The following is a 26,854-nucleotide window of genomic DNA, read 5'->3' as shown; positions in this document are numbered from 1 at the left end:
ATCAATATCAGTCAAAATAGAAAAATGGGTTCCCATGATGAACGTTTACGGAACCCAACATTAGTTATCGTGGTTTCCCATTGGGTAATCCGACGGAACCGAAAACCGGTTACCATGAATTTCCGAAATCCTCAGGCCTGCTCCTGAATTATTTAAATTTTTGCAGCATTTGTTTATAATTGTATGTATATGTTGTTTGTGTTATTATCATATTCAATTGAATAAGTAGACCATTTCGGAATTCGAAATTTGGGACTCTCTCAATGCATAATGGGACTCATACTTTTCTGATCAGTGAGTCCCTGGGACTCGCTGCAGGTAAACTGTAAAATGATCACTGAGAGATTACCACTTTTTCTGCAGTCAGTGATTGACTTCTATGCAAAGTCATTTCTCAACTTGTGTTCCGTGCCATGTCATGCCTGTTGAGTGTTGATTTACTTCATATTAAGAAACTACTGCACTAAAACATTAATTCATAAATGTATATCATGTGATTTTATTTCTTTTTCCCAGTATAAATAACACGTACCCTGACTGTTCTACTCTTTGAATAAAATCACTTCATTCAAGCGTTAGGGAGTGCAAAGGGTTCTGATGGAGGGGTGTTGCAAATCATGAGGACAGTCCTTGGTCCTTGGCCTTGGCCTCGGAAGCAAGTCCTTGGTCCTTGGCCTTGGCCTCGGAAAATTTTTCAAGTCCTTGGCCTTGGCCTTGCCTCGGAAAATTTTCCAAGTCCTTGGCCTTGGCCTTGGCCTCGGAGGCAAGTCCTTGGCCTTGGCCTTGGCCTCGGGTTGCCGGTCCTTGGACACATCCCTGCAATGCAGAGCATTATAAGAATGTTGCGTTCAGGAAACTCGGAGCTGCACGGAGCAGCCCATACTGTATTTTTACCTTTCTTGAAATTTCTTTTGCAACAAGAGGCAATATTTTCCTGTTGAAGCGTTTCATAACTTGAAAATTTCCTATGAAGAGACGTTCGTAGGTAGAGGTACCACTGTATCTGTCAGAAATTCAGTGTGTTTCCTCCTGGTTTGATAAGATAAGATAAGAATACCTTTATTAGTCTCGCAATGGAGAAATTCCCAATGCACAGCAGCAAAGTTATGAAAGGAAGAAGTAGAAGAACAAAATATAGGAGCTGCTGGAAAGGCAGCCACTCTTTTTGAAGACCTAAAGTGTCTTTTTAAGGGTTAGAAAAAGTACAGCAAGAAAATGTCTAATTTGTTACTGTTGTAGATGGAAATGATTACATTGTATAAAAAAATTACTTTCCAAAGTTTTCATGTTAATCTCTTTGAGCGGGGTAGAATCTATTCCAAGGAAATTGGATTTCTCCTATCCTCATTTTTTTAAAGACATAATCCTCATGAGATTAACCCTATTCTCAATACATTTTTCCTACTTCATTTTTTTCCGGGGAAGATTTCTTTCTTTTGCAAGTTTCTCAAATTTTCAAGACTTTTTTTTAAAACTTTTTTGCCCTCAGGATAAAAGGAATTCAATGTAAGTCTCATTTTTTTATATTTTAAGGAAAATCATGCTTTTAACCTCCCCAAATAAAAAATCAAAGAAACTTCACCTTGCTCCATTCCCTCTTACGGAAGAGGATTAGGAAGAAAAAAAAAAAACAAGGTTGGCAAAATTCTCACTTTTTAAAGTCAGAATTCTGAGATTAAAGTGAGAATTTTGCCAACCTTGTTTTTTTTTCTTCATTGGCCCTAATCCTCTTCCGTACACATACCACGAGATGGCAGCAGCATTAAATTCTGTTCCTGACCACACTCAGAAACAGGAAGTGAGTGCTCTCAAGGCATGGGGGGCAGGGACGATTATCGCTTTGCATTCTTGGGAGAAAAGAAGCAGTGCATGATGGGATTGTTTTTGCAGATTATTTTGACCTATTTATAATGGGTTAGTTCATGAAACGATCCAAACGTACTACTTCAATTGATATACGGATGTTGCCTCGTCCAGTGTGAGTGAGTTAATGTGCGTTCACACGTGTTTGTGTGTGGGGGGGGCGGGGGGTTAAAAGGATCCCGTGACTGAAGATGGTGTGTGTGTTAAAGACTTTGGGCTGGTGACTTGTACAACTCATACTTACCTGGCAGGGGAGATACCATGATCAAGAAGGTGGTTCACCCAGGGTGAGGCTCAGCCATTGCACTCCGGTTGTGCTGACCCCTGCGAATTCCCCAAATGTGGGAATCTCGACTGCATAATTTCTGGTAGTGGGGGACTGCGTTCGCGCTCTCCCCTGATTTACTGGTCAATGATAAACTGCTTCTTTAAAAGCCAAATTCTTGTGAAAAGTTCAGGCATCTATTTAGTAACGTGTCCAATCTCACAAGGGTTGTAGAGAAGTTGAAATGCCACTGGTGCTTATATCAGCAAACAGGAAGCAGTGGGTGGGTTGAGGAGTACCGCAAGGGTTTCAGTCTTTCTTTCAAATGTTGATCAAATTGCATTTCACCACAAAATTAAAACAACAGCCGTATTTGTGTTTTATCTCTGGAAATCCCTCGTTGGGTTATTTGTCCACCGAAGAAAATTGTGATAGCAGAAAATGGTGTACATTGTATTGCTGGTTTCCTATTGGACCACCTGTGATCACATGACCCTGATTATCCAGACAGTTGCTTCTCTTTTGTTTCATTTACAGGCTGGGAAACCACACAGCTGCCCTCATCATCACTTAAATATGCGTAGTTGTTGTTAGGTGTGTAAATGTGTTCTGTTTTGGCTGTTTGACGTTTGTCACCATCACTGTAGCGAGCACTGTCGGGAAAGACATTGTCCCTTGTGGCGTTTGGGAGTTATCGCTTCTCGGCCTTTTGGCTAAGATCAAGTGTAGTATCTGTTCTTATCAGTTTAATATCTGATACGTCCCCTATCCGGGGACCATATATTAAATTGATTTTTGGAACTGGGAGATGGAATAGGGGCTTGCTCCGTCCACTCCACGCATCGACCTGGTATTGCAGTACCTCCAGGAACGGTGCATCCCCTCTGATGGTCAAAAGCAATATTACCAGTGATAGGTGCAACCAGATGTGATATCATAGTAGTCTCAAGTGACTGTCAACAAATTCAGTCTGTTACCCCCAGGTTTGAAGTCCACAATTGTCTTTTTATGGTTTAGAAAAAGTACAGCAAGATAATGTGTCTTCATACTTAGTGTTGTAGATGCAAACAATTACAGACGCTCCCCAACTTACGAACGAGATACGTTCCGAACGATCGTTCGTAAGGTGAATTCGTTCGTAAGTTGCTTCAGTGCTATATTTTGTATGGAATGTATGTTTAAGGCTTATATAAGTGTGTTTAAGGATTATATAAGTATAATAAAATGAAGTTTAACTTACTTTTGGTAGATGTACTCGAAGGCTTTAGGAGATGATGGAGGGGGCGGAGAAGGAAGAGGAGGATTTTATATCATGGGGCCGAGAGGGTCTTCGTCGTCGCTGGAATGGGCTTCAAGAGTTACTTCCTCCTCCGTAACATCAATGAAGGAAGAAGTTGAGGGTCCAGGAGAAGAAGATGAGGGTTGACGAGTATCTTCCTTGGAGGGTATAGTCGAAACTGGCCGAAAGAAGCGATCTAACTATGATTGCACAATTTTCTTCTTTTTCTCATCATAAATGATGCAGTAGCACTGTATGGCATCATTCATTTGATTTGCAACCTTTGTGCAGCGTTCAATATTTGGGTCTTGCTGCTCGACGAGTTCGATGGCTTTATCTATGAGCGAAAACCCCTCGGCCAAGAGTTCCGTCTCGAATTTCTTCATGGGGACAGGCATTTCCTCCTCCTCCTCCTCCTCTCACAGCGCCTCACATCGATATTAGCGGCAGAAAGAAGCACAACATGTACTCGGAAAAAGGCGCGCAATACAAAATCTAACTTGCAGCATCAATGTCCGAACATTTTTCGACATACCTGTACCCGCAAAAATGTTCGTATGTACCGTTGTTCGTAACTCGAATGTTCGTAATTCGGGGAGCGTTTGTACATTGTTTAAAAAATTAACTTTGTAAAATGTTAATGTTAATCAGTGGGGTAGAATCTATTCCAAGGAAGTTGCATCTCTCATTTTTTTCTTTTTTTTACTTTTTTTTTCCCTCAAGATAAAATAAATTCAACATAAGTCTCATTTTTATACATTTTAAGGAATACAAAGTCATGCTTTTAAATACCCTCCAGAATTTTTTTAAAAGATACCTCATCTTATTCCGTCCCCTCTACTAAACAAAGGGTGAGGTAAAAATGGATAAAGCGGAGTATTTACAAACTGTGGTGGTCATATATATAATGGTTTCAAACGTATATTTCCAAATGTAGATTTTCCATACTGTTCTAATAAATATTGGTGCTTGACTAAGTGAAGTGTTGCGAAAGATTGTTTGGTGTTACAAACACCGCGAGATTTCAGCAGCATTCAAACTCTGTTCCTGACCACACAAAGAAACAGGAAGTGAGTGCTCTCAATCCGTGGGGGAAGGGATGATTCTCGCTTTGCATTCTTGGGAGAAAATAAGCAATGCATGATGGGATTGTTTTTGCTGATCCATTTTACCTCATTTATAATGGGTTAGTTCATGACACGATCCAAAGGTACTACTTAGACTGATGTACGGGTGTTGCCTCATCCAGTGAGTTTATGTGCGTTCTCACGCGTGTGGTAGAGGATCCCGTTACTGAAGAGGGTGTGTGTGTTAAAGACTTTGGGCTGGTGACTTGTACAACTCATACTTACCTGGCAGGGGAGATACCATGATCAAGAAGGTGGTTCACCCAGGGTGAGGCTCAGCCATTGCACTCCGGCTGTGCTGACCCCTGCGAATTCCCCAAATGTGGGAATCTCGACTGCATAATTTCTGGTAGTGGGGGACTGCGTTCGCGCTCTCCCCTGATTTACTGGTCAATGACAAATTGCTTCCTCTTTAGTGTGTGTGAGTGTGGAAAAAGCACCTGTGTGAATGAATAATCAACTCACCCATTTTGTAATAAGCATTGTGTCACAACGATTGCGGATAAATTGGATTTGCGCTGGTGCTGGGCAGTGCCGGATGCGTTTCAGTCTGTCTGTCAAATGTTGATCAAATGGCCTGTTCACCACAAAATTAAAACAGCCATGTTTGCGTATTATTTCTGGAAATTCATCCATCCATTTTCTGAACAGCTTTATCCTCACAAGGGGGGGGCGGTGCTGGAGCCTATCCCAGCTGTCTTCGGGCAGTAGGCGGGGGCCACCCTGAACCGGTTGCCAGCCAATTGCAGGGCACACAGAGATGAACAACCATTCTCACTCACACTTAGGGACAATGAGTGTTCAATCAGCCTGAAAGGCATGTTTTTTTTTAGAACGTGGGAGGAAACCGGAATACCCGGAGAAAACCCACGCATCCCATATTAGGTTATTTATCTATCGAAGAACGTTGTGATACCAGATAATGCGACACATTTATTGCTGGTTTCCTATTGGACCACCTGTGATCACATGACCCAGATTATCCAGACAGTTGCTTGACTTTTGTTTCATTTACAGGCTGGGAAACCACACAGCTGCCCTCATTATCACTTAAATATGCGTAGTTGTTGTTTGGTGTGTAAATGTGTTCTGTTTTGGCTGTTTGACGTTTGTCACCATCACTGTAGCGAGCACTGTCGGGAAACAGATTGTCCCTTGTGGCATTTGGGAGTTATCGCTTCTCGGCCTTTTGGCTAAGATCAAGTGTAGTATCTGTTCTTATCAGTTTAATATCTGATACGTCCCCTATCCGGGGACCATATATTAAATTGATTTTTGCAACTGGGAGATGGAATAGGGGCTTGCTCCGTCCACTCCACGCATCGACCTGGTATTGCAGTACCTCCAGGAATGGTGCACCCCCTCTGATGGTCAGAAGTAATTTTTTTCTTGTTTCAAATACAGAATACTTCATTTTGTCAGCTAATCATACACTTGTCCAAAAATGGTTCTGTGTTTCCCATGTGTGTGGAAATTGTAATTATGTGTTAAAGGATTAGAAAAACATTGTGCATGAAAATGTGTTACTACTGTTGTAGATGTAAATAACATCTTTTTAAAATTATTCAACTTTGTAAAATTGTAATATTAATAATCTCTTTCGGCAGGATAGAATCTATTCCAAGGAAGTTGCATCTCTCGTATCGTCTTTGTTTGAAGCCATACTTCACATGAGATTAAAACTATTCTCAGTCAAACTTTTCCTACTCCTTTCTTTCCGGGAAAGATTTCTTTATTTTGCAACTTTCTCAAATTTTCTAGATTAAAAAAAATGTTGCCCTCAAGATAAAAGAAATTCAAACTAAGTCTCATTTTTCTACATTTTAAGGAATACAGTCATGCTTTTAACTGTCCGCCGGAATTAATTATTAAAATATACTTCATCTTGTTCCGTCCCCTCTATTAAACAAAGGGTGAAGTCAAAATGGATAAAGCAGAGTATTTACAATCTGTGGTGGTCATATAAATAATGGTTACAAACGTATATTTCCAAATGTAGATTTTCTATACTGTTCTAATAAATATTGGTGCTTGACTAAGTGAAGTGTTGCGAAAGATTGTTTGGCGTTACAAACGCCACCCGATGTCAGCAGCATTAAACTCTGTTCCTGACCACACAAAGAAACAGGAAGTGCTCTCAAACCGTGGGGGAAGGGACGATTCTCGCTTTGCATTCTTGGGAGAAAAGAAGCAATGCATGATGGGATTGTTTTTGCAGATTCATTTGACCTCGTTTATAATGGGTTAGTTCATGACACGATCCAAAGGTACTACTTAGACTGATGTACGGGTGTTGCCTCATCCAGTGAGTGAGTTTATGTCCGTTCGCACGCGTGTGGTAGAGGATCCCGTAACTGAAGATGGTGTGTGTGCTAAAGACTTTGGGCTGGTGACTTGTACAACTCATACTTACCTGGCAGGGGAGATACCATGATCAAGAAGGTGGTTCACCCAGGGTGAGGCTCAGCCATTGCACTCCGGTTGTGCTGACCCCTGCGAATTCCCCAAATGTGGGAATCTCAACTGCAAATTTTCTGGTAGTGGGGGACTGCGTTCGCGCTCTCCCCTGATTTACTGGTCAATGACAAATTGCTTCTTCTTTAGTGTGTGTGTGTGAGTGTGGAAAAAGCACTTGTGTGAATGAATAATCAACTCACCCATTTTGTAATAAGCATTGTGTCACAACGATTGCGGATAAATTGGATTTGCGCTGGTGCTGGGCAGTGCCGGATGCGTTTCAGTCTGTCTGTCAAATGTTGATCAAATGGCCTATTCACCACAAAATTAAAACAGCCATGCGTATTATTTCTGGAAATTCATCCATCCATTTTCTGAACAGCTTTATCCTCACAAGGGGGGGGCGGTGCTGGAGCCTATCCCAGCTGTCTTCGGGCAGTAGGCGGGGGCCACCCTGAACCGGTTGCCAGCCAATTGCAGGGCACACAGAGATGAACAACCATTCTCACTCACACTTAGGGACAATGAGTGTTCAATCAGCCTGAAAGGCATGTTTTTTTTTAGAATGTGGGAGGAAACCGGAATACCCGGAGAAAACCCACGCATCCCATATTAGGTTATTTATCTATCGAAGAACGTTGTGATACCAGATAATGCGACACATTTATTGCTGGTTTCCTATTGGACCACCTGTGATCACATGACCCAGATTATCCAGACAGTTGCTTGACTTTTGTTTCATTTACAGGCTGGGAAACCACACAGCTGCCCTCATTATCACTTAAATATGCGTAGTTGTTGTTTGGTGTGTAAATGTGTTCTGTTTTGGCTGTTTGACGTTTGTCACCATCACTGTAGCGAGCACTGTCGGGAAACAGATTGTCCCTTGTGGCGTTTGGGAGTTATCGCTTCTCGGCCTTTTGGCTAAGATCAAGTGTAGTATCTGTTCTTATCAGTTTAATATCTGATACGTCCCCTATCCGGGGACCATATATTAAATTGATTTTTGGAACTGGGAGATGGAATAGGGGCTTGCTCCGTCCACTCCACGCATCGACCTGGTATTGCAGTACCTCCAGGAACGGTGCATCCCCTCTGATGGTCAAAAGCAATATTACCAGTGATAGGTGCAACCAGATGTGATATCATAGTAGTCTCAAGTGACTGTCAACAAATTCAGTCTGTTACCCCCAGGTTTGAAGTCCACAATTTTCTTTTTATGGTTTAGAAAAAGTACAGCAAGATCATGTGTCTTCATACTTAGTGTTGTAGATGCAAACAATTACAGACACTCCCCAACTTACGAACGAGATATGTTCCGAACGATCGTTCGTAAGGTGAATTCGTTCGTAAGTTGCTTCAGTGCTATATTTTGTATGGGATGTATGTTTAAGGCTTATATAAGTGTGTTTAAGGATTATATAAGTATAATAAAATGAAGTTTAACTTACTTTTGGAAGATGTACTTGAAGGCTTAAGGAGATGTGGCGGGGGGGGAGAAGGAAGAGGAGGATTTTATATCATGGGGCCGAGAGGGTCTTCGTCGTCGCTGGAATGGGCTTCAAGAGTTACTTCCTCCTCCGTAACATCAATGAAGGAAGAAGCTGAGGGTCCAGGAGAAGAAGATGCGGGTTGACGAGTATCTTCCTTGGAGGGTATAGTAGAAACTGGCCGAAAGAAGCGATCTAACTATGATTGCACAATTTTCTTCTTTTTCTCATCATAAATGATGCAGTAGCACTGTATGGCATCATTCATTTGATTTGCAACCTTTGTGCAACGTTCAATATTTGGGTCTTGCTGCTCGACGAGTGCGATGGCTTTATCTATGAGCGAAAACCCCTCGGCCAAGAGTTCCGTCTCGAATTTCTTCATGGGGACAGGCGTCACTTGGTTAAAACAAATTTTAGCATGCATGTGAGGCTTGTTGTCAGGATTAAAGAGTCCACATGGCCGTTTTTTTTCTCGCGGTAACATTCATCACTGCAAATGTCAGGTGCAGAAAATTCATTTGTCTAAGTGCCAAAAAGCGTTTATTGCTCCTCTCCAATTGGGCCTTTGTGGGTCACATGACTCACAGTACTCAATGGCTGCTGTGTTTCATTTTTTAGGCTGGAATACATCACAGTTTTGGTTTTGTGGTAAATTACACTGGTCGGCTCATCCACCTCACAGTGGCACACATAGGTTTGCAGGTTTGATTCCAGACTCCGGCCTTCCTGTGTGGAGTTTGCATGTTCCCCCTGTGCCTGCGTGGGTTTCCCCTACGTTCCAAAAAACATGACGGGTAGGTTGATTGGATGCTCTACGTTATCCACAGGTGTGACTGTGATTGGCAAATGGTTGTTTGTCTTTGTGTGCCCTGTAATTGGCTGCTAACCAGTTCAGGATGTACCCCGCCTGCTGCCCAAAGATATAATTATGCATTTTACAAATAAAGTAATACATTTATAATGATCTACACAACAATGTGTCATAAATAAAGTATGCAATCGTCTTTTGTCATTGAATAAATATTGATTTGAATTGCTTGCCCTTGGCATTCTTTATGTGCTGCAAAAGCCAGCACATTTTGCAGCAGTGGCAGGGGTTGCGGCAGCTCTCATGTCGTCACAGTGCTTTGAAGCTTGTTTCAAATCATATGACATCTCATCCTGCGACCCGATTCGAGTTCCAATGACCCCCTTTCAAATTCTCGGTCAAGCGTGGGGAAAATAAATGATGCATGACGGGAATCTTTTTTCCTGAGTCTTTCCGGATCCATCTGGAATTGTGAAATTCTGGACTTGAGTTGCCCTCAGGACTTTGTATGTATCCTTGGCGTTGTTGTTTGATTGTGTGTATGTTTTATATATTTTTGTGAAGCCTCTGCACTGCATTTTGCATCTTGTTTCGAACTAAAACAATGCTCTTTAAAAACAGATATCTGATTAAGTAGGCTCACTGTGTATACCTCAGTAACTTCCAAGACAACGGGCTGATGACAATATTGTTTGAAGCTGGACTTGCTAAAATAAAATAATCTTCATGATTGGTGACGTCTTCGGACGCATTTTAATTGTATATTATTCATGCACATATGGTATTATATTAATAGACACGAACAAAGCCTAAACCTCAGCTATTGTCTTCTTTAGTGGCTCTGTGGTGACATCTTGTGATTAAAAAAAAAATACATTGCCGTTTGAGGTTTCCGATCACGGTCCCTCTCGCCATTCACTTTCAAACGAAAAATGTGTAACACCACCATCTAGTGGTCAAAGTAGAAATGACATCCTCCCCGCCTTCTCAGCCCCTTCGTGCTATCTGTGCTCGACTAATTTGGACTGAGGAAACCCGCAACAAGGCCATGTGTTGAGTCGAGAAAAAGCGATCACCCCGTAACGTTACTTTTATCGAGAATCATTCCCCTTTGCTTGTATCACTTTTTGGGCCGTTTTTCCACCCCAACTACAATTCTAAGTGAAGACACATGGACCACCTCTCTTCTTTCGGCAGTAAGTTAAATTGTCATCCCAGTTGTGCGGTCGTTATATTGTACAACGACCGATGTAGCATTGTTACGCGAACAATATCGTACGGCGATAAACCACAACATTTGTTCGAATTTATGCTTTAGTGGCAAATGCGTGGCTAAAACCCAATTTTGTAAAACCTAATTCTGTTTAATTGATAGGTTTTCGAAATTATTCAGCGGAATTCAAGGCTGCTTCGCTAGGTTGCATTAGCACTGCTCGCTAGTTACCCGTAAAGGGCATGCAAAGCCCTTTCATTGTCTTCGGAGAGCTGCAAATACAGTATCTACAGTTAGTTCGCCTAATACTGTCTAATATAGTAGTCTCGTCAGAGTTGGGGGTGAAAATAAGACATTCAACAAATAAGAGTCCATGATTCGGATGACTGAAAAGCGGCCTTTTTAGCAATCATGTTATTTTAATTTTTATTTTTTATTGAAATTGTGGCCTTTGAGTTTTTTGAACGGACACACGGGCTGGATCATTCATAGATGGGGTAAAAAAATAATAGTGAAAGTTAGAGTGTCTGTCAAATGAATAGACCGAACCCAATATTCCATGCTATTATTTCCTTGAAAGATTTGTTTTCAATGTTTATCTTCATTAACCAATTGTTTATTCCATTAAGATTTATATTCTCATTTATTCTGGGATCTGAAACCTATACCAGCTGACTGTAAATGTGTGTTGGATTTTATAAAAACTGTTAAGACATTAATTAGATAAATCAATCACAAATGAAAGCAAAATATTATAGCTATTGTTTGTAATTCATTAGTAGTAATGTAGCAATTTATTTTTTAATAAAATTAGATATATTAAAGGTATTTGTATAATAAATCTTTCCTACTAAGATTTTATTTTGTTTTATTATTTACAGTAACTCCATTAGCACATTATTTTATTAGATACACAAATGAAAAGTAAAATTAAATTGTTTACTGAACAGCTAAGTTTCTGCAACAAATACAGTACTTTAAGAAAACAATCATGCTAATTGTTTTAAATTTAGTATTTATGTACTATAACCAATTATTTGATATGTACAAAATACGTGTAAAAATGCCGTTGCTACTTTTGTTGACAATAACTCCATTAACACATTATTTAGTGACTGAATTAACATACAAGATATTTAAATTTACCAATTTAAGTGGGGAAAACGGCTAAATTAATGCATCATGTTTACAAAAAAGACATGCTCATATTTGATTGTAGTATATATGTATTTATGATTTATAAAACAGGTAAATGTAAACCTCTAGAAAAAAAGAATGAGCCCACTGCAAAATTATGTTACTCTGATTTAGTTACCTACTAAGTGTACGTTTGAGTCAAATTAACATTTATGTTTTATGCTGTAAACTACTGACTTGATAACTCCCGAATTCCAAATACAAAGGTTGTCCGATTGAGCATTTATTTACAAAAAACAACAAATAGTCAAAAGAGCAAATAAGTCCTGTGTGTTTTTTGTCTTTATTTGGATTGTGTTGCATCTTTTCATTTCTTTCTTAGCTGTGTTTATAAAATTGTTCATCATGGATTAATGAACGATTGATTTACAGAAATAAATAATTTCACTGGGAAATAGTTCAATTATTGCAACAAACAGGGTTTTTGAAAACTCTGGAGGGGAAAAAAACAGGCCGGCATTGACCATGTCAGCCTTGGGCCGAGTTGGCCAACTTTAACCTCCAGTCAATTTGTGTGCCTATTATGTGGTCCATGTTTCCCTCAGATGACCCCTTTGATAAGCCGCCTTGCAGAGGCTGCTCGTCTTACCTCACTGAGCCTTACATCAAGTGTGCAGAATGCGGACCTTCACCTTTCCTCCTCTGCCTCCAGGTGACAATATGTCCATTCCATGTAAAGAAGTTCCTTTGATTCTGAATAATCCCTCAAACATCTTCTCTCTCTGTTTTGCCAAGTGTTTCACTCGAGGCTTCGAATACAAGAAACATCAGAGTGATCACAAGTATGAAATCATGGTAAATTTGAAGGGTCCGTCGGGGACATCATTCATGGTTACCTCTCACATGCAAACTCACACGCACTACCAAAATGCTGTTGCCGCACTAGTAAAACACTCAAAACTACAGAAAAACTCTTAACACATCGAATTAGTTTTGCTCACACACAACTGAAACAGTTACACACAAACGACTGAAATGCACTCACACATGGGGGGGGTGTATCAGCTTGTTCAAGTGAGAAAAACAAAATCCAAAATGTATCACAAATGCTGTTGCACCTCTCACTAGTTTCTCATGGCAGCCGCAAAGTCAATTTCAGTAATGTTCCGTCTTGTTCATCCAGACGTCAGACTTTCCCGTTTTGGAGCCCGGCTGGACTGCGCAGGAGGAGATGGCTCTGCTTGAGGCTGTGATGGATTGTGGCTTTGGCAACTGGTCAGTGAATTATTTCATTCAGATTTGTTAAGATAGTTCAACACAACTTTTTTTTCCCCATAACTATCGCTATGCTTGGTTTTCCTTCTTTTGACTTTTGTTGATGAGCTTGTACTTGCCAGGCAGGACGTGGCCTACCAGATGCGCAGCAAAAGCAAGGAGGAGTGCGAGAGTCATTACATGAAGAATTTCATCAACAATCCTCTCTTCTCCTCAACACTGCTCAGCCTGCGCAAGACCAAAGACGCTCGCTTTGCGGACAGCGCTATTCCTTTTAAACGTTAGTGACACCACATCAATGCTTTTTTTATGTCAAGATATAGAATATAATATAATGTTTGTGAACGGTCGGTATCACTGTAATTCTGGGTAGTAGAAAGGGAGTGACTACCACTGCCTGGAATTGAAAAACAGTGGAAAACACGTCTAGTGTTTGGGGTTGCATCGTCAATTTTTATACTTAAAAAAAAAAAAAAATCATCCAGTGGAACCTGCTAGTGAGGAGGATGAATCGAATGGGCTGCCGCATTGGTTTGGGCCAACTCTGATCGTATGATACATTCAAAGACTTCACTAACCCTTGCTTTTTTTTAGCGTGTGTCACTAAAGCATAAAAAAATCCTATTTAATCTGACAGCGACCGAAGATCCACCTCGGCCCACGTTTGACTCTGCGCTGTCTAGGGACATGGCGGGATACATGCCGGCCAGAGCTGACTTCATGGAGGTGAGGGATTTCATTTGATTGGGTATTTGACTTGTTTTGCTCATGATGGGGCAAATTCTGCCAGGTGCTCAAGTCAGAAAAGACGCGCAGCTATGTACTTTTTGGGCTGTGCCGATTCTCCCATTGACTTAAGTATGTCACCTTCATGAAGTGTACACCTTCTTGTGGAGTGACGTTAAATTGATGGCGTCCCCTGTCAAACCAAGCGGTGCGCGGATTCCCCCAGAGACTGAAGCATCTTTCCTCTTGCCCACTCAGGAGGTTGTACTAAGGACTAGCGACTCTTCCATCCATCTGTTATCAGAAACTGCTTAATCCTCACGAGGGTCACGGGTGTGCTGGAGCCCATCCCAGTTGTCTTCGGGCAGTAGTTGGGGTTCATCTTGAACTGGTTACCAGCCAATTGCAATGTTTTTGGTAATGTGGGAGGAAACTGGAGTACCCGGAGAAAACTCGCGCAGGCACAGGGAGAACATGCAAACTACACACAGGAAGGCCGGAGCTAACCAGTCGTTCGCCGTGCTGCCTTTAGCGGCTCTTGAAGGTGAAAAATCACATTGCACGTTTTGATTCAATGAGCTGTCACTGTGCTCCGATGGTAATGGCCCCGTGACCAAGCAGCTGTTGACTTGTGCTGGCGGCTTGGAATTTGTCTGAAAGCGCCACTTACGACTGCAGGCATTCTAATGGTGGCAATTGTGAGAATCACCGCGCCTTGAAAGTGTGCAAGAAAAGCACGGAGCGAATTGATTTAAGTGCAAATGGGAGAATATGCCGCTACGTGAATCTGAATAAAATCCAGTTAGAGTGACTCACACGAGGCAATGACTCATACTGACATTTACCTTTCACTCTGACATTGTGCGCGTCCACCCAGATGGCAAATGAACTGCACCTTCACCTCGCAGTAATAATAGTAATAATCATGATCTCGCTCTCTCTCAACAAACAGGAGTTTGACAACTACGCCGAATGGGATTTGAAAGACATTGACTTTGTGGACGATGATTCAGACATCCTGCGTGGTGGGTATCGAAAGCTGCTCGAAGAGGCCCAACCACACATGACATTGTGAAACGATAATATGATTTTCTTGTTTCAGCACTCAAACTGGCTGTGGTGGATATATACCATTCAAGATTAAAGGAGCGACAACGCAGGAAAAAGTAGGTTCGCAGCAAACTGTGATGACGCCAGTTTGACACTAGGTGGCATCCTTGGCCTGTTAAGTGTCCAATTTTTTATTTTTATTTTTTTTCAATATCCATGCATCAATAACAAATCAAAAACAAAACTGGAGTGATCACAGTATTTTCCCCTAAATAATGTTCAGGAAGCCCCATCCACACCTTAAAAGATTTGACTTTTGATTGAGTCACTTACTGCCGTCCACTTTAGGCGTTTGGACTTTGTCTTTCACCGTTAGGAAAAGTTTGTTTCTTGCTTTTCTGCTTTAGTAGTAGGACAGGGGGTGATTAGCCCAAAACACCAGTTTCTAACCATGAAACAGCTAAAAGGAGCTTTTTGTCAAAACAAACATGACAAGCAGAACAGCGACTCTGACAGTAATACTTTTTTCTGCCACCTCAAACTACATGCAGTGGAACCCTGCTATGTGTCATGCAGGTCATGCACCTGGCCGTCTCGCGAATAACGAAAATCCATGTATAATTGATGCCCATTGAAAGGCAATTCTTCAAACATTAAATATGTGTTTTGCACAAAGAACAGTGTGAAATGGGGAAGAAGCCCAGCTCTCACCCCCCAAAAATACCAAATTGATGTCTTTTTGTGCATTTTATTTGATTAATGCCATCCTCTCAAATATGTTGCTCCTGTGTTCTATTGAGTTTATTTTTTCATGACATGCTAAAATGTGACAGAATAATATCTTTTGTGTGTGTGTGTGTGTGTGTGTTTTTCAGGATTATTCGTGATCACGGACTCATCAACATGCGCAAATTCCAGGGTGAGTTGGCCTCTGACACACGCATGCCCACATGGTTGCTATGGCTACAAGCTAAACGCTGCACTGCAGGGTAAACGAGTTAACGCATGACGTCGCATGATGATCTTAAGGCACACGACACGTGTCCGTCCGCGCCGCGATTGGTCGGCGGAGGTTGAAGTTGTGCGCTTATGATTTATTCATGTGAGCTCCACCCCCATCATCGCATCAGTCCTTATCTCTCGCAGCCCTCAGGAGACAAAAGACAAGTCCTGCTAGCCGTCGAGCTGCCGAACTGTCGTCATGGAGACTGTCAGGGATCGTGTGTGTGTGTGTGTGTGTGTGTGTGTGTGTGTGTGTGTGTGTGTGTGTGTGTGTGTGTGTGTGTGTGTTTTGGTATGTTGATATCTGAGCCTGAGAGGCACACACATACACACTAGCACACACATCTCCTCTCTAACACCCCCTCAGCAGCTTGCCTCTACTGTGTTACTCAGCTTTGAGACAAACAAGCTCCAAGGTGGCCAATGCACCACACACTCAGATCCTGATGTACTTGAGCTTTCCGCATGCAATAATAGGTGCAATCAGGTGTGCATGCTGATGTACGGTGGTTATCAAAGGTATACACACTCTTGTTCAAATGTTGTTTTTTTTTGTGATTAAAAAAGAAAAAAACAGACCCAGATGAATAGTTTTTCCACCATAGTGTGACGCATAACCTGTACAAGTCCTTTGAAAAGTAATGAAATTGTTCATAGAGGGGAAGTCAAAATAAACAACTGAGATAACCCTCTCATAACCAAGGATATGGATCTGAATTAACCAGTCACATTGAAATGAATGTTAAATTGGAGTCGGCACAAACCTGCCACTGTTTAAAATGTCCCCAAATAAAGTTCAGGTGTTCTAGCAGGCTTTTCCTGACATTTTTTGCAGTCACAATGGCATTTGAACAGGAGTGTGCAGACTTTTTTTATCCACTGTATTCACACTAGGCGCACCCAGGATAAGGTCGCTGAAATTCCAGGAAATTTCCCAGTTCTAAACCTTTCATGGAATTTAACAGGAATATAGGAGAACAAACTATAACTATACAACACATAAGGTTGGCCGTTAATACGGAGGTTAAAGATAGTTGAGGGGAATGACTAATACAGACAGATTTCTATTGGCGCTGCTACTACCACTACTACTAGTCAACTACTAATATTTGTCAACTGTGGGCATGTGGACCCCTTTGGGCCTGTTTGTGATGAAGGGCTATCTAAATAAATGTGACTTGACTACTAATAAAGCACTGCATGTTAACTAGTAGACTTTTTTTTTTTTTTTTTTTTTTTTTTTTTTTTTTTTTTGAACATGTAGTTTTAGTAGAATAGAGTTGTCCTGCTATTATGCCAAAGTGGTCCTAATAGTGAGGACAGAGTGCAAACTGTTTAGATGGACCTTGAGATGGATATCAAGGATACGGAATGAATGCTCATACAGCTTCAGTTATATACTAGTACACTCCTTTTCCTCACAAGTAAGACCTATCATCGCACTAGTAGAATGACTAAAGTGCACAAAAAGAACGACTGTCTCTTCCTCGTAATGATTTTCCAAAACAGGACAACTTCATGTTACAAGTGCAGCATAACTTTGTGCTAGTTCATATCTGAAGGACTTGATGTAAACAAGTATAATTTTATAATGGCACATCTTTAAAGTCAGGGTTATGGGTTGAAAAGTCTTTCAAATTCAGGTTTCAGGGATTGGTTAACGTTTCAGAGTAAGGGAACTGCATCCATTGTTTGATGTGATTTACTTGAAATGACTCAGGGATGAGTTTAAATGCTGTTTCATCTCTCTGGCTGATTATTGTTGCCTTCATTCCCGAGGAGGTGACAACATTTGAGTCTGTACTTCTCACTCTGTTCTTTCACAGTCCAAGAGCATTGCTACCCCAAGGAGGTTCAGGACCTCTATGACATCATGAGACGATTCGCCAGAGTCACAGGACCTGTTGAACACGACAAATTTATCGAGAGTCACGCGTGTCAGTATCTGACATCACATCATTGTCATATGTTCTTATATACCCCACAAAACTTTATTATTATTATGATTATAATATTTTGTGGGGTGTCTTATGTTTTTTGTTTTAGTGGAGTTTGAGCTGCGGCGGGAGATCCGCAGGCTGCAGGAGTACCGCAGGGCCGGGATCAAGTCTTCCTGCAGTGAGTCCCCAACCCCACCGCGGCAGGGCCCGCTCATAGCGACTAGTGGTTACCGGTGCGGTTTTCGTGTTGCTCAGGTGCCAAAGTATACGAACGTGCAAAGCGAATGCGCGAGGACGAGCGTCACAAGCGGACCATGCTGTGCGACGTGCTGCAGTACATCCAGGACGGTCGAGCGTGCCAGCAGTGGCTCAGCAAGCAGGCCGCCATGTAAGACACAGACAGGGAGAGGCAGTGGGTGTGTGTCCGTTTGTCTGTCCTTATGCGTGTGATGGTCTTTCACATGTGAGTCCCCTTCATAGTTGTGTGTGTGTGTGTGTGTGTGTGTGTGTGTGTGTGTGTGTGTGTGTGTGTGTGCGTGCGTTAGTACAACTCTGGAGTAATGTATGCGCGTTTGTATCTGTCCATCCATTTTTCCGAACAAGCCTTGTTGATTTTCTCATCTCAAGTCTTTTTCTCTGATTTCGATCCAATCTACCGTGCCTGAGTGTGTGTGTGTGTGTGTGTTTATTAATAGTGTCACTTTTAATCCCCCCCCCCCCGCAGAGATGCTGGCATCACACCGGCTGTCACGACCATCACAACATCAGGTAGCCGTTATTTCCAGTTGTTGATTTCTATTGTGTCGATTGTCACAAATAATGGGTGAGAGGAAGCGGTCACGTGGATTCTAAAGACTTGCACGCCAAGTGCAACCAAGCGTGTTGTGTTGTGTGTGTGTCTCCATAGCAACAGGCAGGAGGAGCGCGCCTCCCCTCAACCTGACCGGGCTGCCTGGTACAGAGAAGCTCAACGAGCGAGAGAAAGAGGTACGCAGGCCTATGTCAAAAGATGGGTTTCAAACCAGGTTTAGGATTTATAATCAGGGTGTCAAGCCAGGGTCGGGGGTCACATACAATGGTTAGCGTTTCATTCAAGGGATAGGGTTTCAAGTGAAGGTGCGGTGTTAAAGGCAGGGTGACTGTTTGAAATAAGTGCTTCAAAGTAGGGTTTCAAGCAAGGATTTATACTTTCATGAGGGGTTTCAAATCAGGATTTCAAGACAGTGTTAAGTTTTGGAGCCACGGTTCGTGTTTTAAGACAGTGTTGGGTTTCAAATTAGGATTTGAAGCCCGGGTTGGGGTTTTACCACACATTCAAATGGACATCGCTCTGAATTCTGCTGTTTTACGATTACCGGTACATAGGTTAGCTTAGTTAGCAAATAGCTTGGCTTCTCTGACTTTCCTCGCCATCCCTTTGTGAGAACGGTACTTGACAGATGTCTAGTTTATTCGCTGCTATGAAAGCGATGATTACTGCCCTTATGGTCGTCTCCATGACGTGTTTACCTGCACTAGTTGCCAGCTGAAGCACTTGGCTACCTTGCGGGTACAGCTTAAGTAGCACCGACCGAGCTTGCGTCCACCTCACCTCCTACCCTTGCGCAGTTCACAAAAGTGTGTTATGCTACGTATGCCCAGCCTAGTGAAGCTTTTTGGGACCGGCATCGCCATTCAGTTATCGGAAAAACAGTTATGTGATTCATTGTGTTTTGAGACGGCGTAAAATGCAATTCTAATTGAAGTTAAGAAACTGTCTTCCATAATAATTCATTGTTCATTTTAATTAGTTTTAGCCTAAGCCTAACCAGTAAGACCAAAACATTTAAGTATAATAACTCTGGTACTGTCTATTGCTTGTGTTTATGAAAAAAATACATGCAAATACACCTTGAAGGAAAGGTAATATTAATCACAATTGCAATATTCGGTTGGGGGGGGTAGGAATCGCAATTAGATTATTTTTCAAAACCGTTCCAAACAAGGTTTAAAAGGTGTCATGAGTCAATGTGAATGTTCCTTTGATATTGTTGGTTGAATATAGTTGTGTGACATGACTGCCGTGTTATTGTTTTGCGCGTTAGCTGTGCCAGGTGGTGCGCCTGGTGCCCGGTGCGTATCTGGAGTACAAGCAGGCCCTGCTGAACGAGTGTCGGCGTCAAGGCGGCCTGCGGCTAGCTCAGGCCCGAGCGCTCATCAAGATCGACGTCAACAAGACACGCAAGATCTACGACTTTCTCATCAAAGAGGGATGCATCACCAAGGCTTAGCGGCACGACGACGCACGCGCCTGTGCAGTTTGTCTCCTTTCCTGGTCTTACGCCGTCATCGCAACATACATGTTACGATGTGCACCAAGTGTCTTTTCAAGAGATGGACTTCAACTGGGACACACTTTCTTTGTGGATAGCAAAAGCCCTGAAACCACAGGACTGGTGTCAAGGGCCTGGGACATTTTTGAGAGATTTCGAGAAAATTTTGCCAATGGTAAATTTTCATGCCAAGGATGAGCTGGGGAATTTTTTAAAAGTATTTTAAATTGTAAACATTCCATTGAATGGGAATTTATGGAAACATAGAAGTAAACCAGTCATTTACAAAATTGATGGTTGGCTCTCAATAGGGGTGGAAATTTATGAGTAAATTTCCATGAAGTATTTAAGGCATGGAATTTTGGAAATGTTCCACATCGGAAACTTTTATGGTAAGTAATAGGAATACATTGGAATTAATTCATTAGGAATTTACTAAATTAAAAGTTGGGTATATCAGGGATAGAAACTGGTAAATTTCTGTACATTTTCCTGTGAATTTTCATGAGGAATATTGAGGAAAGGAATTTCCTAAATATTAAAAATTGGAAGTGTTCCATGTGAATTCATGGGAATAAACCAGGAATTGACCCAGTTTGGCTCTCAATAGGGGGTGAAAAATTCCGAGTGAATTTCCATTAAATTTAAGGTGCAGAATTTTGGAAATGTTGCGAATTAGAAACTTTGATGATGATTAATAGGAATACTATGAAATTAATTAGTGGTAATTTACTGAAGGTTGGCTCTAAAAGCGGTGGAGGTTTTCAGTAAGTTTCCTGTGAATTTCCATGGGAATTGTTGCAAAGGAATTTTAAAGATATTAAAAATTAGAAGTGTTTCAAACTCGGATTAGGGTTTCAAAGTAGGGTTGGGGTTTCAAACTCGGGTTGGTGATTTAAAGTACGGTTTAAAATTTGGGTTACAGTTTACAATTATGGTTTAAACTAAGGTAAGGGTTTTGGAGTAGAGTTTCAAACTAGGGTTAGGGTTTCCAATTAGGTTTTCAAACTGCAGTTCGTGTTTAAAAGTATGCTTTCCAATTAGGGTTTCAAACTAGGGTTCGCGTTTCAAGGTAGGGTTTCAAAGCAAGGTTACTGTTTCAAAGTGCAGTTTTAAAATAGGGATAGGGTTTCCAATTGAGTTTCAAACTAAGTTTAGGGTTTCGAAACAGGGTTTCAAAGAAGGATTAGGGTTTCAGAGTCAAGTTTCAAATTAGGGTGAGGGTTTTCAATTAGGGTTTCAAAATAGGTTTAAAGTTTCAAAGTAGGGTTTAAAACCAGTTTAGTTTCAGACTAGGCTTAGTGTTTCAAAGTTGGGTTTAAAACTAGGTTTTAAGTTTTCAAAGTAGGTTTTCAAATCTAGGAGTGTTTCAAAATTGTTCCAAACCACGGACGGTTAGGGTTTTAAACTAGCGTTTTCAAAGTAGAGTTTTAAAACTAGGGTTAGGATTTCAAAATAGGGTTATCAATTAGGGTTATGCTTTACAATTAGGGTTTCAAATAAGGGTTAGGTGTCAAAATAGGGTTTCAAACTAGGTTTAAAATTTCAAAGTAGGCTTTCAAACTAGGGGTGGTGTTTCAAAGTAGGATTTCAAACGAGTTAGGGTTTCAAAGTAAGGTTTTAAACTAGGTTAATGGTTTCAAACTAGCGTTAAGGTTTCAAAATGGGATTTCAAACTATTGTTAGGGTTTCAAAGTAGGGTTTTAAACTAAGGTTTTGGGTTTCAAACAGTCCGGTTTCCAACCCAGGGTCTTAAACTGTTTGAAATTTGGATTTTGAGATCGCGTTCGAGTTTCATTTGCAGGCTAAATATTTGTTTTTATGCAGTAAGCCAACTTAGAAATTCTCAATATTGTACACAGTTTGTGTATCCTATTTGAGCATGCTTCAGTGGTAGAAACTAACAAAAGTACAAATACTTTTTTTTTTTTTTTTGGACTGAATTAGGTTTTTCTGATGGATGTGCTCCACTTGAGTATGTTAGTAGTACAGACATATACAGTCGAAGTTTAGTCGGTTTTCTCTTTATTTTTATTGTCAATTCTTGATGGTAGCAACAAGAGAAGTCAACGCCCCCAAAAACCTGTAGTACTGATCGTTTCCTCTGCGTGTCGCCGTTGTTCCCACTCACATGGTCAAAAGGGGAGAAGGCGGACCGCGCTTTTGCGCGCCTTTACGTAGACTCTGTCGTCATTTTGGCGTGTCGTGCATTTCGCTTGTACCTCCCCCCTCCTCCCACCTCCTCTCCCCACTGCCTCCCACTCTTTCCCATCCTATCCTTGACGTGATTTGGCTTTGGCGGACAGTGGACGCTGGGTGCCGAGCGCGGTGCGCTGAAGCGGGCGTTGCGTTGAAGAACAAACCGTCATCGCTTCATCTTCATTCGGATTGGTGAGTGGCGACTTGACGTCTAAGCGCCAACATGTGTTGTTTATAAATAACGCGTCTCGCTAGTTTGCTGGTGTGTGTGTGTAAATGTATCTAAATGTACATATATTTTCTCCAAATAAACGCTCAAAATGCCAATATTTGAGTTACAAATATGGGAGTTATGTTGTCAGTACTTTAAAGATGTCAGTCTTAATCAAAAGTGTGCCCAAAATCAGAGAAAGTGATGATTTTGCAGTGGTCTCTACATTTTTTTCTGCCCATGTTCATTTCATGCCACATGCCACAAAATCGGCATAAGGCAACTGAATTTAAGATACTCTGCTTCAAATTGGTAAAGTAGTGTTGAATGCATACATGACATTGTTAATGTTCCCCATTTTCATGCATTATTTACCTACTTATCGCTGTAAAAAATGGATAATGGAGGAAAAAATAGACCTGTTTCGGTATTTTTGCCATTTTTCAAGTTTGTGTTTTCAGATGTTTCTTGCAATTTCAATTGAATTTAAAGGATAAAACAAAGGGTTACACAATTTGTATCGAACCAAACAGAAAACTTATGAAAGGAGGGTTATCTTAATACTAACGCATAATGCAAACCATCATAGGGCGACCAAAACTAGCATCAATGTTGCATTAGTTATACTGTATCTCTCGAAGCAACATACTACTGGTCATTGAAGCATGAAATCAGGATGCACAAAATTAATTATTTGCTGCTTTAGAGCGCCTCATTGTCAGTCATGAGTGTGTGCATGTCACAATGTGAATGGAGGAAGTGCCAAGGGCATGGGGGATGTATTCATTTATTTATTTAATGTCATACCTGAGAGCCAGTATGTGGGCCAGTGCTTTGGGCTAGTGTCGCCGCTTTAGAGTTGTCTCAAATTCAATGACAAAAACATTTTGATGGTCTTTTTTGTGGGGCTGATTACAACATAACATATTCATCTAAATGGGGAATCTTGATTTCCAGGTTCATGGAACTTCTAAGAAAACAGCTTTTGCATCGAAGCTCACTGTAGTGACTCATGTGATTTTGTTTTCTTCCAGGAGTCTTGCTTCTCTACTATGATTTTGTGCTCCTGAGGGATTCTCCTGTAATACGTCTTGTCATCTTCATCCATGGGCTCCCGCAGCCAAGGCTTTTTCCCACACCACCACAGCAGCCACCACCACCACCATCATCATCACCATCACCATCGTAGCTCCTCCTTGGCACCCCCGCCATCGGCGGCGGCGGTGCCCCGGCTATTGTCCGAGGGCGGCATGGCCCAAATTACGCCGGGCCTGTTCCTGAGCCGCGGCAACGTGGCATCCAACCGTGGCTTGCTCCTGTCCAAGGGCATCACGTGCGTGGTCAACGCCACGCTGGAGCTGCCCAACTTCAACTGGCCGCATGTGGAGTACGTGAAAGTGCCACTGGCCGATGCGCCGCACTCACCCATTTCGCTGTACTTCGACGGTGTCGCCGATAAGATTCATAGCGTGGGCCGCAAGCGGGGCGTCGTCCTGGTACACTGCGCAGCCGGTGTGAGCCGTTCCGCCTCGCTGTGCCTGGCCTACCTCATGAAGTACCACCGTGTATCGTTGGCCGACGCCCACGCCTGGGTCAAGGCCCGTCGCCCCGTCATCCGGCCCAATGGCGGATTCTGGCGTCAGCTCATTGAATATGAGCGCAAGCTCTTCGGAAGGAACTCGGTCAAGATGGTGCAGACGCCCTACGGAGCCATCCCTGACGTCTACCAGAGGGACCGCCACAGTCTGGCACCCTACTGGGGACTGTGAATCCCTTGCCCCCACCCTCAATGAATTCTGGAGACAGGGGGATGGACCACGGGTGCAGTCGGTCTCCTGGTGTTGACTGTCCTTGTCATGATGTCACGTGTACGGTAGCAGTTTTTGACAGCAGTGTACAGTGAACCACCCCGACCCCCTGAGTTGAATTAGTTCCATGTGCCTTGATTTACATGCATCCTGGTTCGGCTCTCAGATCAACTTTTCAGATTGAAATGAATGGAAATACCATTAATCTCTTCCAGCCACCCATAAAACACCAACAAATATAGGGTCTTTTTTATCATTATTATTATTAAAACTTTTATTATTATAAGATTCACACTATGATATTGCACTTATAAAAATATCAAATAGACTAGACAAAACTAAACGGTTTGTGCATCATGACTTCATGTTTCAAACGACAGGTGTCAAACTCAAGGCCTGGGTTGAGTTTGATTCAGCCCGCCACCTGATTTTGTGCTTCACAAAGCAAACCGAAATTAGCCCAATAAATTACCAAAATTGCTAATTGTCTTCTCTTGACAAGTTAATGAGATGTCACACACATCTGAAGCATTTAAAACAGGAAACTAGCGTTGCTCAGAAAGCAACGCTAGTATTAAGTTTGGTTGAGGATAAAGAATAGATGCCTATGACTGTTGTTATATTGTCTTTCTACATTTGTGTTCAAATAGCCATTGCTTCACCAGTTGTAACACTGCGACTTTGAATGCTAATTTTATTAGCCACCCTAAAGCATTTTGCATTGTGTATTAGCATTAAGCGTGTGGATCTTCATGAGAAAAGAGTAATTTTGATGTTGTCTTGGTCTTATGGTCGTTTTTACAGTACATTTTTACACGGAGTGATAAAAAAATCATCACGAAGACTCTTATCTGCCAAACTGCTGCTCATTATAAAATGTTCTGCTTGGAACTCATGACACCTTGTTTTGGGGGGGAGAAAAAAAAACTCATCCTTGGGGTCCCATGTAAATCAAGGTACCACTTAATGCGTTTGTGCCCCCCAAAAACCACCACAATCATTTTGAATAAAGAAAACTAGCAGTGGATTGTCAAACAGAAATAGAAAAAGAATAGTGCTGTGTGTGCAGTAGCATTTTACAAGAGCACCTTACAGTGGTAAATCTACATTTTAAACTAATATTGACTGCATTGTAAAGCTTTTGGGGATTGGGCTCAGTCCCTAACCGGCGTGAATATCGGGTTCACTGTACACAAATTAACTAAATACATAAGAGTAAAACTAATTGTATTTGTGTGTACTGTACAGTTTTATTGGACTGTTGGTTTTTTTTTTTGGTATTCTTTCAGTTTGGTACCGACAGCAAGTATTGTGAGCTATCGATTTGCATTCACACACTACATTCTAACCCGAAACCTTGGCCTAAAACCGAAGCCTAGCTCTAATTTTAACCACAGGCACGTCCAGAGCCCTAAACAAACAAAATAACTGTTAGATTACATTTCTAAAAACACATAAATGTCAATTTTATAAAAGTCTTGCTATGAGTTCCTGTGTTAAGTGGCCAACCTGAACAAAACACTTGCCATTAACTGGAATTTTCCCGCCTTCTTCTTTGTAACTGGTGTGAACTGTAAGTAAGCGTTGGTGGAAACATGATTAGATTTATTCCGAAGTAAAAATCTACTTTTTTAAATGATTAACAATATGTAAAACAGACAAAAAAAAGTCCTGTGCAGCACAGGCCTGACGATATTCTCTCTCTCTCTCTCTCTCTCTCTCTCTCTCTCTCTCTCTCTCTCTCTCTCTCTCTCTCTCTCTCTCTCTCATACACATTATTTTAGTGCAATGTGGTGCTATGGTGTTCAGTGATGATTCCTGTTGGCTTTTGGTGAGCCAGACTCCAAGCACAAAAATGACATGACAACATTGGTTCATTGGTTCAAATAATTAGCTTCAGTTTGGAAAAACATGACCCAAAAATAAAAAAGAAGAGCCTGTGCCAATATTTGTTTGACTTTGGAAAAAGAAAAAAATAAATAAAGACTTTCATGCAACATGACTGCCATTTATATTGCATGTGTTTTGTGTGTTGGGCAAGATTGCATTGAGAAGACACGAGCATGAAATACAGCACATGAGGCTTTTGGATTAACACGGCAGCTGGTGTTACTAAACATAGAGCCGCCTCAAGAACAAACAATTGTTTACACAATTGTCCAACTTGGAAGAGAGCGTGCGGCCACGTACTGCCTCACCCGGATTCAAAAGACAAAGAGATTAATTTCTGATCACGTCTGCCAGCCTCTTGTGTATCCCCAATTCTTTTTTTAAAAATCTTTTGGGGGTTGAGGCCTCACGTAAAATTGAGTCAGGTTGAACTCTAACCCAAAGCCTTATCCATATTCAGAATATGAACCATATTTTCCCACGGGTCACTGATGGATGGTGTTGTGCCACACTTGCCTGACTGGTGAGCAGGCAGCGTGGGATAGGTTATCATTCAGTGAATGTGGGTCGAACTTTTGCCTAAAATTCCAAAAGGTATGCTTGGTGAGAATGCAACAGTATCTGCTCAGCGTGAAAAACAAACAAAAAAAATAATTTGGTTAAGGTGGACTGAATTATAAACAATTCCCAAAAGCAGTTAATTTTAGCACAAATCCTTCTGCTGGAAAGCAACACAATGTCAAGAGAAGCCCACTAGAACATCAGAATTTAGCAGTTAATGAGTGGCACGTTAAATGCC

The 26,854-nt window shown here is 41.6% G+C and overlaps 2 protein-coding genes across 4 annotated transcripts in view; both read left to right on the top strand.

The window, feature by feature from the left end:
- Positions 1-20,780, top strand: part of tada2a (transcriptional adaptor 2A) — a 30,930-nt gene extending 10,150 nt beyond the window's left edge. Inside the window, exons 1-15 of one of the 3 annotated variants that reach the window (XM_019861574.1) lie at positions 9,730-9,798; positions 12,248-12,354; positions 12,438-12,497; positions 12,826-12,917; positions 13,040-13,197; positions 13,555-13,643; positions 14,596-14,668; positions 14,746-14,809; positions 15,569-15,612; positions 17,522-17,632; positions 17,742-17,813; positions 17,891-18,023; positions 18,360-18,403; positions 18,543-18,622; positions 19,720-20,780. In XM_019861574.1, coding sequence (XP_019717133.1) covers positions 12,495-12,497; positions 12,826-12,917; positions 13,040-13,197; positions 13,555-13,643; positions 14,596-14,668; positions 14,746-14,809; positions 15,569-15,612; positions 17,522-17,632; positions 17,742-17,813; positions 17,891-18,023; positions 18,360-18,403; positions 18,543-18,622; positions 19,720-19,905 — 1,149 coding nt within the window. In that variant the 5' untranslated portion in view covers positions 9,730-9,798; positions 12,248-12,354; positions 12,438-12,494 and the 3' untranslated portion in view covers positions 19,906-20,780. Of the gene's footprint in view, positions 1-9,729; positions 9,799-10,298; positions 10,489-12,247; positions 12,355-12,437; positions 12,498-12,825; positions 12,918-13,039; positions 13,198-13,554; positions 13,644-14,595; positions 14,669-14,745; positions 14,810-15,568; positions 15,613-17,521; positions 17,633-17,741; positions 17,814-17,890; positions 18,024-18,359; positions 18,404-18,542; positions 18,623-19,719 lie in introns of those variants that run through there. The other 2 variants (XM_019861573.1, XM_019861572.1) reach the window with 2 other exon arrangements.
- A 650-nt stretch (positions 20,781-21,430) lies between these two features.
- Positions 21,431-25,412, top strand: dusp14 (dual specificity phosphatase 14). The gene is made up of 2 exons (XM_019861650.1): positions 21,431-22,338; positions 23,392-25,412. The coding sequence occupies exon 2, from the start codon at positions 23,464-23,466 to the stop codon at positions 24,124-24,126; it is 663 nt and encodes a 220-aa protein (XP_019717209.1). The 5' UTR covers positions 21,431-22,338; positions 23,392-23,463; the 3' UTR covers positions 24,127-25,412.
- The last annotated feature ends 1,442 nt before the right edge of the window (positions 25,413-26,854 follow it).

The sequence above is a fragment of the Hippocampus comes genome, unplaced genomic scaffold (genome assembly GCF_001891065.2).
Source record: "Hippocampus comes isolate QL1 unplaced genomic scaffold, H_comes_QL1_v1.1 scaffold122, whole genome shotgun sequence".
NCBI classification, from domain to species: Eukaryota; Metazoa; Chordata; class Actinopteri; order Syngnathiformes; family Syngnathidae; genus Hippocampus; species Hippocampus comes.
This window is presented reverse-complemented; position numbering and strand designations above follow the sequence as displayed.

Bases quoted from the DNA above. Each gene is read 5' to 3' on its own strand.
- dusp14 (XM_019861650.1), top strand. From the start codon at position 23,464: ATGGGCTCCCGCAGCCAAGGCTTTTTCCCACACCACCACAGCAGCCAC.